At 37.7% G+C, this 13,322-nt stretch overlaps 1 protein-coding gene across 1 annotated transcript in view; it reads right to left on the bottom strand.

Annotated features, from left to right (window-relative positions):
- mmp2 (matrix metallopeptidase 2) overlaps window positions 1–13,322 on the bottom strand; it is a 65,354-nt gene that overhangs the window by 25,972 nt on the left and 26,060 nt on the right. Inside the window, exons 7-9 of the mRNA XM_039762925.1 lie at window positions 9,214–9,387; window positions 4,268–4,423; window positions 2,426–2,552 (exon numbers count right to left, since the gene is read on the bottom strand). Of these exons, the coding sequence (XP_039618859.1) occupies window positions 2,426–2,552; window positions 4,268–4,423; window positions 9,214–9,387 (457 nt within the window). The remainder of the gene's footprint in view (window positions 1–2,425; window positions 2,553–4,267; window positions 4,424–9,213; window positions 9,388–13,322) is intronic.

The following is a 13,322-nucleotide window of genomic DNA, read 5'->3' as shown; positions in this document are numbered from 1 at the left end:
TTAATGATGCAGTTGGCGTGATTTAGCTGATTCCTTTAATTTTACATATAATGCTTTGCTTCATCTTTAATTTGAAGGTAATACGTTTTTGAAAGTACTGATGACTGAATTTATATTGTAAAGCATACTCTACAGCATACAAATAGCTGACTAGCAAACCATATCAGTTTCATTCAGCCAAACTGCATCATTGTATTTTCATTGTAAAGTCTAGCTTCACTCAGGAAATAAAGACAAGAGTGATTTAAAGAATTGTTTGGTTTAAATCATAAATACTTGACTAAAAATTTAAATATTCCTTCAAAGGGTAAGATGTATAATAGGTGCAGATGTTTTCTGTTGAAATTGAGAAACAAAGTTACAAATAACACTGCAGCTATGGAGCATAAAACAGTAATAAACTAGCAACAACATCAATAATAATAATAATCCTCTAACTGGAATAGTGCAGAACACACAGATGCAGCAAAACAAAATTTATCAATCAACACAGCAACAAAACTGAAGCCCTACGATTTGAATGAATTGCTAAGGGCTGTTTTAGTCAAAAGTATAAGTATCTCTCAATATGGGTCGCATTTAAACTTGCAGTAAAGCTTGAAAAATATCTTCCTATTTTTTTTCATCACCACCTATGATTTGACTGATGGAAGTCTTCATGTTCATATCTTGCTTACTATATAGACTTCTTTCAAGACTGCTTCTCATTGAAAAACTCCTTGTCCAAATACCAGATGCTGTGCTCTATGCAAAAGTGGGTAAGGAAACGGGGATCATGTGTAAATGTTTAAGGATATTCATTATACTTCGATACTGTAATTATACTGAGCTATTCAGTTTATTTCAGTGACCTAAATTTAATGTATATAGTTATAGTTTATGGCTCTACGTTGATTGTCATTATAATTAAAATTATGTTGTCACCATCACCGTTAAGTTACATTTTACATTGGAAGATTAAACAGATAGCTACCATAGCAAACATTTGTTTGTATTGTTGCTCAATTTTGTTTTTTTTCCTACACATGTGATACAGATTCAGTGTTTTTATAGAAATCTGAAATGTATGAAAAAGAAAAAAAAAATGCCAACTTGTCATTTCAGCTGTTTGTGGTACCCTGTGACTATCATTTAGATAGAGACACACAGATAGATACTTTATTAACCCCAAGGGGAGATTCACATACTCCAGCAGCAGCATACTGATAAAAAACAATATTAAATTAAAGAGTAATAAAAATGCAGGTAAAACAGACAATAACTTTGTATAATGTTAACATTTACTCCCATGGGTGGAATTGAAGAGTCGCATAGTGTGGGGGAGGAACGATCTCCTCAGTCTGTCAGTGGAGCAGGACAATGACAGCAGTCTGTTGCTGAAGCTGCTCCTCTGTCTGGAGATGACACTGTTCAGTGGATGCAATGGATTCTCCGTGATTGACAGGAGCCTGCTCAGCACCCGTCGCTCTGCAATATGCATGTATTTTCCCAAGAGAAAATCTTCCAAACAGATATTGCTATTAGCAATTGAATATCTACCTTAACATTCTAAAATTGCTGGACTACTCTTTTCACTCAGTCCCCTCCACATCTTGACCTTACCAGTCCTGACTTCTTTCTCATTCTCTCTCACATCTACAAGTTTCTACATACAGACGTGGCAATGATGATTCCATTCAGCTGTGATTTTTCATTTTCTCTTTCTTGGCCATCATGAGCTGACCTTCTGAGGTTAATAAAATGATTAACTTTTTATGGAAAGCCAATACTACAGTTTTTTTTGAGGTAATTATTTAAAGAAGATTTGTTGATGTGATTTTGGTAAACAGCAGAAAAGGAGTACAGTATTTGGTAACTTGAAGTAGAAACAGGAACTGAAAAATTTTTCAAGTGAAGGCACAATTCGAAAAATGAAGAATGACCATTATTAACAAATGATTGAGGCCACTGCCACAAATAGAATAGATCTAAATAAATAAGTTCACCAGGCACTAGAAACTAGAAACTGACTGAGCCTGCATTGTTTAGGGAGTGTTTAAATTAGTAGCAGTACATAGATTCATAGGAGATACTGTATACAGTGGTAAATACAGCATACTCAGAGACAATCAGCACATGATTGTTTTTGTAATTTACATACTCCTTGATCCATTCAGTAATCAAGACCTATTTTCCACAACAAAGTCACAGGGATGCATAATTTATCAGAAGCATTAACCATATTAAATCAAACTTGAATGGGATGTCAGTGCATCACGGGCCAAACCCATACTCACACTCATTCATTTGTAACTTTTAATATGAAACTAAGTAGAGATGATCTGCAGAGAAAAACTGAATGGCAACTGATCCCAGATACCAACTAAACACAGCTTTGTTTATCGAGTAGCAATTTAAAAAAGCAAACAAAACAAAATTTTCTTACCGATCCTTGAAGAAAAATGTTTCTCCACGGATCTGAGCCACTGCTTGAAAGACAATATCCTCCTGACATAGGTCCATGGGAGTCACAGGACCTTGGGTGGGTGGAAGTGGTTTATCTGTCGGGAATCCTAAAGGAGACAAATTCAGAACATCTTCTGAGCATATTCCTTCTCTGTGAGCTTAACATTTTTTTAGTGTCTTTTTTCCAGTAATTACGTTTTTCCCAAGATACTACAAGAATGTTTTTAAAATTAAGGTTACAATTAGTTATCTGTTTCTGGCATCTCCATTTTAACCCCTTTATCTTTAATCACTTTGATCCATCCATTCATTTTCTTACCAGCTTATCTAATTCAGGATTGCAGAGAGATGGTACCTATCCTGGGGCCACTGAGTATAATGTGGGAACTCTTCCTGTGAGGAACACTAGTCCATCACGGGGTATGGCAAATTAAGAGTCGCCACCTGCACATCCTCACCTTCTGAGAAGAACAGACAAAGACAGAATGTGCAAACCTCCTCAAAGTGTGGAACAGACTGGGCTGGATATTGAATTCAGGATTCTGGAGATAAGAGGCAGTAGAAACAAATTTTGTTGCATTGTAATACACACAAATATTGTATATTAACTGTACTAAAAGTGTGCTTGAAGTCTATCATTGTGCCTGTAACTTACTGTGGATGGTACTGTAATACTTATAAAACAGAATCTCTATTGAATATATTTCTGAGATTATCAGTTTAAGTGTAAATAACATACACAGTAGAGATTAAGGGTAGGGGTATAAGTTAATAGTAAGTGGCATTCAGTGCATATACAGCATATCATTTAATACATCCATCCATTATCCAATCCGCTATATCCTAACTACAGGGTCATGGGGATCTGCTGGAGCCAATCCCAGCCGACACAGGGTGCAAGGCAGGAAACAAACCCTGGGCAGGGCGCCAGCCAACCGCAGATCATTTAATATAGTTTTACTATTCTAAAGTGTGAAGATGTTTTGTATTTTGAGATAAGTCCAAAGGCAAGTGATATTTATGAATAGATTATTAGCAAATCCAATTTTAATTACAAACTATATTAACTAAGAAAATACATAGCATTTTACTTCTGATAAAATGTACACTGTGAAAAAGACATAAATCTGATATGGTGAAATATAAGCAAAAGAGTAAGGTTTCTTCCGTTTACAAATGTGAAAATGTATGGTTGGTTTATTTGTGTTGAGGTCAAGTATGTTTGGTTTTAGTTGCTTTATTACCTTGTGCATTACATTAGTCTAATGAAGGCAAAGGTTTTCTAACTTTTTGTGTTTGTGTGGAATCCTTACAGAGTGGAAACCTGTCTAGGCAGTCACTCGTCACACATAAAAATAAAGTTCACAAAATATTTTTAAAATTCAACCTGTGGCCATCGCTGTATTATTTTAGAAAAAGGCCGAACCAGCCCTGGATGAATGCCTATAAATTTAAAAAGTTGACACTCATTTACTCACCCTGGGACAGATGAGAAATTCCAGAGTTGCATAAAACAAAAAACTAGACTCTCCAGTGGAAAGTAAAGCAGACAAAGGGGGAACATTATGCAGGACTACCAGTGTAATCGAGAACAAGAGTTTAAATTGCATTCCTTAGACCATTCCACCAAATGACCCCCATGTCCAGTCTAATCATCTTCAACTGCTTATTCTTTAAGATCACATGCTTTATAGAATTACAAACACTCTGGTATTGTTATTTTTGACATTTTCATATTGTTCTTTTGGTAGCTGACAAAATTGACTTCAACATAAATCTGATACACCAGCCTGCGAGTTGCCACTCGCTTTTATTGTTTTACCGTATAACTCTTGGATTCCTTTGATGTCATCATATGACAGCTTGAAGTTCTTGGTGTAGGTGTAGATTGGAGCCATTAATGCCCCTGGGTCCTGCGAGTGCTCCAGGCCTAATGCGTGGCCAAACTCATGGGCAGCAACCAAGAAAATACTGTAGCCTGGATAAGGAGAGACAAAGAAAGATAATGTGTAGCATGACAATTACACTGTTCTTAGAGATCATTCCTATTAAAAAATAAATGAACCCTTAAAGACGACACAAGTAAATAGGACTGACTATAAACAACCATTTACTACACTTGTTGCTGGTTGAGAATTTGTCTTACAACGTTTAACCTCCAAATATTGTGCAGCATGGGGACATTTTAGAAAAGTTTAAGAAAGTATGTGTAAATCGACTCATTTATTGACTTATAACACACAATTTAACATGTGATGTTTGTTATTTTTTTGTTTTAAAAGTCAAAGTTCTGAGAAGCAGATACAGTAAGAGCTTTAAACCATGAGCGACGATAATTAACCTGGCTATTTAAAGGTTATTTTTCCTTATGATAAATGATATTGGGCTAGATGGTCAGTGGCTTTGTGAATATTTTAAATAATTAAGCATGGCCTGCGACGTGCAGGTTACAATTGGGGTGTAAGTGTGCGTGATCACGCTCTGCTCCAGGGATGATGGAAGCACCTTGTTGATTGAGCACGTACGTGAAAGTGCGAGTGTCAGTCAGGTGCCTCATTATTGCTGTGGAGGGAGCGCCGTCTCACATCTGAACTCCATTAAGAGAGGCAGTATAAGAGGAGCCTGTATGGGACAGAGAAAGAGAAAGAACAGAGAGAGTGGAAACAGAGAGCTGTGAGAACAGTATCGACTGGAGAGGTAAGGAAAGCCCGCCAGCCAGTGTGGGAGAAGTAGTGCGGTTGTTGGCCCTGCAGAGGAGCAAATATCGGTACTAATGGCAGTTTGTTCCCACTGAATTTTGGTGTTAGAGTGGGTGTGATTGAGGTGTAGTCCAACCCCATGGATCTGAGGTATGGCAAGGTAGCATGAAGGATGACAGTCGGATAACCGATCCTGGGTAATGTCTCCACCGACTGAGCGAGCAATGAGTGAGCCAGGGAGATGAAGAGGGACATGCGCTGGGGTTGCCTAACGGAACATTACAGATCAGATGTGTTGGTTTTATTCTAATTTTAATTCTGGATTTTAACTCACAGACTGTCACTGTTTTTAATGGATTATTTTTTGTGAAGATTGCACTGTACTATTTGAACACTGTTTTTGATTGTTTTAACAAAAGCACACAAGCACTGTTATATCTACACTTTGCTATGTGAGTGTCCTCACCGTCACATTTGGTGGGAGCGGTGGGATGAGCCAAGGTGGTGAGGACTGATGATTGGAATTAGGAACAGCAAGTAGGTAAGGTGCCAAATTTTAAAGAACCCACAAATGTAAGCCTGAAGAAGATGTTATAAGATTTTAACTTTTTAATGGACCATTCATTGAATGGTGGGTTTTATTAACATTTTGACTTTTACTGTCATGTTTTTACAAGGGGGCTTGAGTTTTTTTTTTTTTTAAGAAACGGTTGGTTTTAGTGCTTTTATTATTTGTTGGGTTTTAGTGCAGTGTAGGACCACCCAACAGACCTGGGCCACCAGTTGCACTGGGTTCTGACAAGGATTGAGCCTTTCTGTACAACTGGGGCCTTCTTGAGGCAGGTATGCGATACATGGTCCATGGCTTTCGGCGTATTTTACATAAATAATTGTAGCCCATGAAGCGCAGGCTCCAATCGGGGGGTTGTACGAATGCACTTTGCTCCAGGGATGATGGAGTTGCCTGGGTGATTGACTATGCACATGCAAGTGCGAGTGTCACTCAGATGTCTCAATATGGCTGTTGAGAGAGCACAGTCTCACACCTGTGCCCCATTAGGAGAGGCAGTATAAGAGGAGCCTGCATGGGACAGAACTGGTTCAGAGAAAGAGAAAGAACAGAGGGAACAGAAACAAAGAGCTGTGAGAACAACATTTGGTGGAGAGGCAAGATCAGCCTGCTTGCCAGTGTGGGAGAGGCAGTGGGTTGTTGGCCCTGCAGAGGAGTGAAGTATCAGTACTCTATTGATGGTTCGTCCCCACAGACTTTTTGTGATAGGTTGGGTACAGGGATCTGAGGTACGACAAGTCAGTGTGAAGGATGATGGTCGGATAACTGATCCGGGGCAGTCTGGCTGGAGATCCTTTAGGCGACAGGTGTTGGGTGGTGAGGCCCACAGCTACTGGTGTTTCTGCCAGCTGAGCGAGCAATGGGTGAGCCAGGGAGGGAGACAAACAGGAAAATGTGCTGGGCTTACCTAACAGAACATTAAGGTCCCAATGATTGTGTTGGTTTCACTCTCGTTTTAATTCTGGAATTTAACTCATGGACCATCACTTCTTTTTAAAGGATTATTTATTTGTTAATGAAGATTGCATGACACTATTTTAACACTGTTCTTAATTGTTGCAATAAAAGCACATGAACACTGTTACACCTAACCCTTTGCTATGCGAGTATCCTCATTTGCCCAGCTTATCCTTGGTTATGTTATCAATGTTGGTGGGTTCTAGAGGCTACAGGTAGCATGGAGCCTACACACACCATCACAGAAGTAAACACCACCTCAGCAAAGACAGAATAAGAAACCTGCATAATGCACAGTGTGTACACCTTGTGCAATTGCCATGATTGTGTGTCAGCAATAAATCTTGCTCAAAGATGATCAATGATTAAAGGGTCTTTCATTTATTTTTAGAGGTAATTTCTTAACACAGTGTTGTTATTAGAAGTGGAATTTAAGACTGCAAATTTTGGAACCGGGCCAGGACTGATTGTGACAAACAAATTAAAGTACATTGATGTATAAAGGTAAGATTTGGGAAAATCTATTTGCTAACATTTCCCTGTTCTCTTTTTTACTGCTGTTGCTTGAGTGGGTCCACTGACTAACACTCCTTGAAACCTGTACTTTTTTTTTTTTTTATAAGGTAAGTATTTGAGAGTTTTCTGAGCAACACTTGTAAAATCCATGCTTGGTAAATTGGGGAATACAGCTATGTGCCCAGCATCATTGTTTCTCTGCATTTTACATGTCAACTAATTTTGGGCGTAATGTTAATAAGCATGTGAAAAAATGGAATAGGGTTACAGAAAAAGGAAAACACTGGCCACTATAAGGTAGTTTTAACTGGAACATCATCATGTCAGGTTTTATTTTACCATGTACTCTAGATGCTTTATAAATATTTTTCTGCTTTAATGACCTTTTCTGTGAAAGAGTGATTCTGTTTGCTTTCCAGCCCAGCACAGCTGGTTGGAAAGGCTTTTCCTCTTGTGCATATTGCTATTCATTGCCACTTTGTTCTGAAATACTGCATATATATTATACATAATATTCATAATCATACATAATATACAGAACACGTATTTGTTATATGTACAGATTTCAAAGTGATAGCAATCGAAGCATGGGTTGTCTAGTTTGACCACTGTTTCACCAATATGGGCTTAAAAATTATTTATGTAAAAAATAGCACACATCTTTTGCATGATCATCTACAGATAATGATTGATTACTTCTCTGTTGAAAACAAAGTTCATTTCACAAAAAGAATAGGCTTGGCAAGCCATAAACTTGGTTCCATGAACAAAGACTTTAATATATAGCTAAGGGCAATATTTCACAGACTAGGTGATATTCAAGATTAAAAAGCAATGTTACCTAATCTCTTCACTTATATTTATGTTCTGTTAGATGCTTATATGTCAATCATATCCTCATTTACTCTTTCTGCTTCCAAATCTTTATGGATTATCTTTATTGATGTACACTATATTCAAACAAACTGAAAATACTGATTTGACTCCTTTTTCTGTTTTTTGACGACTTTACCTCCTTTTGTCTGATTACTATAAATCCATTTTTTAATAATGTTAACAGTTCCACTAGCTCTCTCGAGCATGGCTGACTCTTCAGTGCTCACAATAAGACCTCTCACAGTTGGGATAACTTTGACAGTTTAGTGATGTGACTATATGCAGATTGTACTTTTACAGCTATAAGCAGGGACTTTGTATTTCTCTGCAGGACACAACATAGATAAACGCAACATATTTGTTTAATGAAAAAATCTAGCAGTAATATTAATGTAGTTGTTAAGGAAATCATTTTCCTGTCATGTCTTTGCTACAATTTATATGCCTTTCACTGCAGCAATTTGCTTTCTACTTCAGAGATGTGGAGATGTGAACTACTTCCATATCTACACTTGAGCAAAGACAGAAACTATTATTTTAATTAAGTATATCTTTCCATAATTAAAAGCAATGAAAATTTAACACATTGTTGCCACTCTCGAAAAGACCTGTCCCTACCCGTTTCGGCTCACACATCTCAGTAAATGTTGTTAACTTAAATTTTAAGAAAAAAAAAGCTCCCCAATTATCCTGATGACAGTTCATATTACTTTCACTTAAGTTTTTTTTTTTTTTTTTACTTTCTTTGGCTATGATTATTGTGAAGTACTTTGAGATGCTTTAATATATTTGTTATGTACTTTAGCACCTTTTTTTTTTTTTTTTAAAAGTGTTCTCTTTATATACAGTATGTATATATTTTTATATCCCTAAACTATGTTTCTGTTGAACAGATATACGTACATTGCACATATATACATGTTCTATTTTTGCATATATCTATAGACCAACTGAGTGATTTTTCACATAAGAATTCCCATGTACCTGTACAAATGAGAATTATTGAGATAAGATGCTTTTTTCCAGACAGTCAAGACATACCCAGAACACTATTTCAGAGGGTTTCCTACTCTTTCTAGAGTACAGCAGCCGAGTAGGCAAAAGTGTGGAAAAAAAAGTGCTCACAATAAAGGTTATATTCTGTTGTACCTTGGTCAGGACAAAAGCCCCATTTGCGATCATCATCATAGCTATGAGAAGTTGCACACCACATCTTGTCATCACTGCGGCCTGATGTTGTACAGGAGTCATATTTGTTACCAAGGAAGGTGAAAGGGAAGACACAAGGAGCCCCATCAGAGTTTCCACCCACTGTTGACATAGCTATATGGATATAAAACAGATAATAGGTAAGTGAAAAAAATGACATGAAAAAGATAGTGTGTTTAAACTTTTAGCTTAACTTTTACAAAAAACAAAGCTTGGCACAATCCCAGTAGGATGTATCACCCAGTCATTATTATTCCTCCTGCCAAGGATACAAGTTACACTCATTAAGATATGGGGATGCTCCTCATGAACCGAGACTGTGCTACTTATTGACATTGACAAGAGAAAAGGATGGAACAAAGTGTATGCAGATCTTAGCCAAGAGGCTAAGATGTATCTATACAAATCACAATTCATATTATGCTCATTGATGGACTAGTATTCTGTTTGTGGTTGATTCCTGCCTTTTTACTGTAGTTCCTGGAATTGAAATTTCCCACCCCACTTCCAAACATTTTAAAACTTAACTTTTTAATAAGTTCAGAAAATTGATGAATTGTTGACCTGGTTATAATGGTCCAGACCTTATCCTGGCAGCATCAGATGTAAAATATGGATCAATCCTGAATAGGGTGCCAATCCACTGCACATCCACACTTCTTCAATTAATTCTGACATGGCATTTCACTTAATATTGGGAAGTGGGAGAAAACCGGAAACTCTCATCCAATAAAAAGGGCGCACTCACACAAAGAATGCCTGGCCTTGGATATGAACTCAGAACTCCGTGGCTCCCATGCAGCAGTGCTAACTATGCAGTACCTTGCCACCCTTGAATTAAGTCAGTCAGTCATTCTCCAACCCGCTATATCCTAACACAGGGTCATGGGGTCTGCTGGAGCCAATACCAGCCAACACAGGGCACAAGGCAGGAACAATCCCCGGGCAGGGCGCCACTCCACCACAGGTAAAACACACACATCCACACACCAAGCACACACTAAGGACAATTTTTAGGATCGCCAATGCACCTCACCTGCATATCTTTGGACTATGGAAGGAAACCGGAGCACCTGGAGGAAACCCACGTGGACACGGGGAGAAGTGGTATCATGCTGCCCACTTGAATGAAGTCAACACATTATATTATTCAGTATAAATATTCAAGTTTTGATTAAATCAGTTGCTGGAAGTAATGTCTATATTCTTCCATTATTTTAAATTAAAGTATGCAAAAAAATTATCAGTAATGTTTACAAGACAGGTAACAACCCTAGATAAGACATAGGTCTGTTACAAGAGACGCTAATATGTCTACCACACTTAATCAAAATAGATCAATGTTATGTTGGCAGAAAACATATGCAGATGTTGATAGAACATGTAAAAAACAGACATGAGTCCATGGTTCTGAAACTGCAAGGAGGCAACTATATACATAGATCAAGCCATCCATCAGTGAACCAGTAAAATCCAGTACAGGGGATAGATCCACCCATGGATAGCCTCTAGTTCATTAGATTGTACTTTTAAAGACATAGCTGCACTCATGTGTAACAGCCAGTTTGGAATCACCAAGTAAGCTAATAAGTTTGTCTCAAGGAATGGGGAGGAAAGCTAAACTACTTGCAGAAAAACTTAGGCAAACTTTCAAAACATACACACACATATATATGTTTGTTCTCTCTGGGAACTCCAGTTTTCCACCCACACTCCCATAGGCATGCTACAGTAGGCTAAGTGGCAACTCTAAATTGGCCCCAGTGTGAGTGTCACTGTGGATGTGTGCATCACAGATCCAGCACTCTCCAGGGCTGTTTCCTGCTTTGCACACAGTCGTATCAGGATAGGCTTCAGCCCCCTATGACTTTGAATTGGATGCAAAAGGCTTGATTAAATTACATTTATATTTTCTCTCCTTATTTATGTAAAATATATGCCTCTATTTTCTAAATTCACTCACACAGAGCAGGGTCAAGGGATGCTGGAGCTTATCCTAGCATGCACTGGGTGCAAAGCAGGAACAATCTTTGGAAACGGTGTCTACCCATTGCAGGATAAATACACACAGCCAATTAAATTATTTAACATCGCCAATACAACTAACCTGCATATTCTTGAGTGTGCTAGAACAATTGAACACTCAGGATAAACCCATGAAGGCACGGGGAGAACAAACAAATTCTATGCAGGGAGAACTGGGACTTGAACCACTGTGCAGCCCTCTTGTGTGTGTATATATATATATATATATATATATATATATATATATATATATATATATATATATATATATAAATATAATCCTGGGATGAGACAAGACTTTTTTTCAAGTCCCGTGAGACGAGACTTTGGCCATGAGATTTTTTTCAGTCATACCCTCCTCTCAGCCATATTCAACCAAGCGCATGGTCCTCACACCTCTCATTCGTGTGAATGCTTTTGACAGACACAGTTCCTGCTCTCACAGCTCTTGTAAATTTTAATGTTTTCCTCACTTTAAGTTCCCAATTAAGCAAGATGTATTATGTCCAAATCTTATTTAAGAATTTCATCACGAAGGGTTATCAACAGAAAAAATTAGTACACAGGCAATCCTAGCACCAAGAAACAATGAAGTCAAACGAATTAACTCCAAAAATGTTGATTGGTTACATAGCAAATTGATTAAATGCGTATTAATAGACTATGCTGAAACAGTTGGTGGTGATCGTGTGGAAGATGAAAACATCACCTTACAATATCCTGAAGAATATCTACAACTGTCCAGGTGACAAGAAAGGTAATATAGTACATCTTCCGTGGAAAACATTACGATACCAACCAAAGGAACTCTTGATATGTTATTTGTATTAAAACGTTTACAGTTTCCCGTTAGACTAACTTTTGCTATGACAATTAACAAATCACAGGGACAAAGATTTGAAAAAGTCAATTTATTTATTAGAGAGAAAGAAATGATATTCACTCACGGGCAGTTATACATTGCTTTATCACGATGCAACTCCAAACACGAAATTATGATTCAAAGCGATATTGACGGAAAGTTAATGCCAAATATTGTTTTTACTGATGTTTTACAGTAAAAGTGTAAGTTTAAAAAAATATTTGCGTGGTAATTTCAAAGCCAAACTGAACAAAAACATACAACACAACAAATACCTCTAATGCAACATGAAACATAATTTTCTTTCAATTTATTACATTTTACTATTTTCAACTATGGCTAATTACTCATTGTTAAGTAAAATAATTAGGTCTATTATGCATATGTAACAATTCCCATGAAAATAAAAATCTGTTAAAATTGTACATCCGCTTCCCCATATGCGAGTGGCTAGCGCATAGCGCCCGCACAGGGGTTGGCGAGTGAAGTGTTCAGAAGGTAGAGCCCCCTAGTATAGAACAAAGAAAACAATGTTTAAACTGAGAAAATGTATGATTTAAAGCAAACAATAAGGTAATTTTGAATTTGATGGCAGCAACACCGCTTAAAAAAGTTGGGACAGGGCCATGTTTACCACTGTATAGCATCCCTCTACTTTTAAAACAGTCTGTAGACGTCTGAAAAACTGAGAAGACCAGTTGCTTGACTTTTGGGAGAGAAATGCTGTCCCATTCTTGTCTGGTATAGGATTCTAGGTGCTCAACAGTCCCATGTCTTCTTTGTCGTATTTTTCATTTCATGATGTGCAAAATGTTTTATTTTGTATCAGGGTCTGGACTACAGGTAGGCCAGTTCAGCACCTGGACTCTCCTACTTTGAAGCCATGCAGTTGTAATAGATGCAGTATGTGGTTTAGCATTGTCTTGCTGAAATATGCAAGGCCTTCTCTGAAAGAGACGTCATCTAGATGGAAGCATATGTTGCTCTAGCACCTGTATATACCTTTCAGCATTGATGGTGCCTTTCCATATGTGCAAGCTGCCAATTCCATAGGCACTAATGCACCCCCATACTATCAGAGATGCAGGCTTTTGAACTGAGCGCTGATAATAAGCCGGATGGTCCCTCTCCTCTTTAGTCCAGAGGACACAGCGTTCATGTT

The sequence above is a fragment of the Polypterus senegalus genome, chromosome 9 (assembly GCF_016835505.1).
Source record: "Polypterus senegalus isolate Bchr_013 chromosome 9, ASM1683550v1, whole genome shotgun sequence".
NCBI classification, from domain to species: Eukaryota; Metazoa; Chordata; class Cladistia; order Polypteriformes; family Polypteridae; genus Polypterus; species Polypterus senegalus.
The sequence above is the reverse complement of the archived record's forward strand: the minus strand, read 5'-3'. Positions and strand labels throughout refer to the sequence as shown.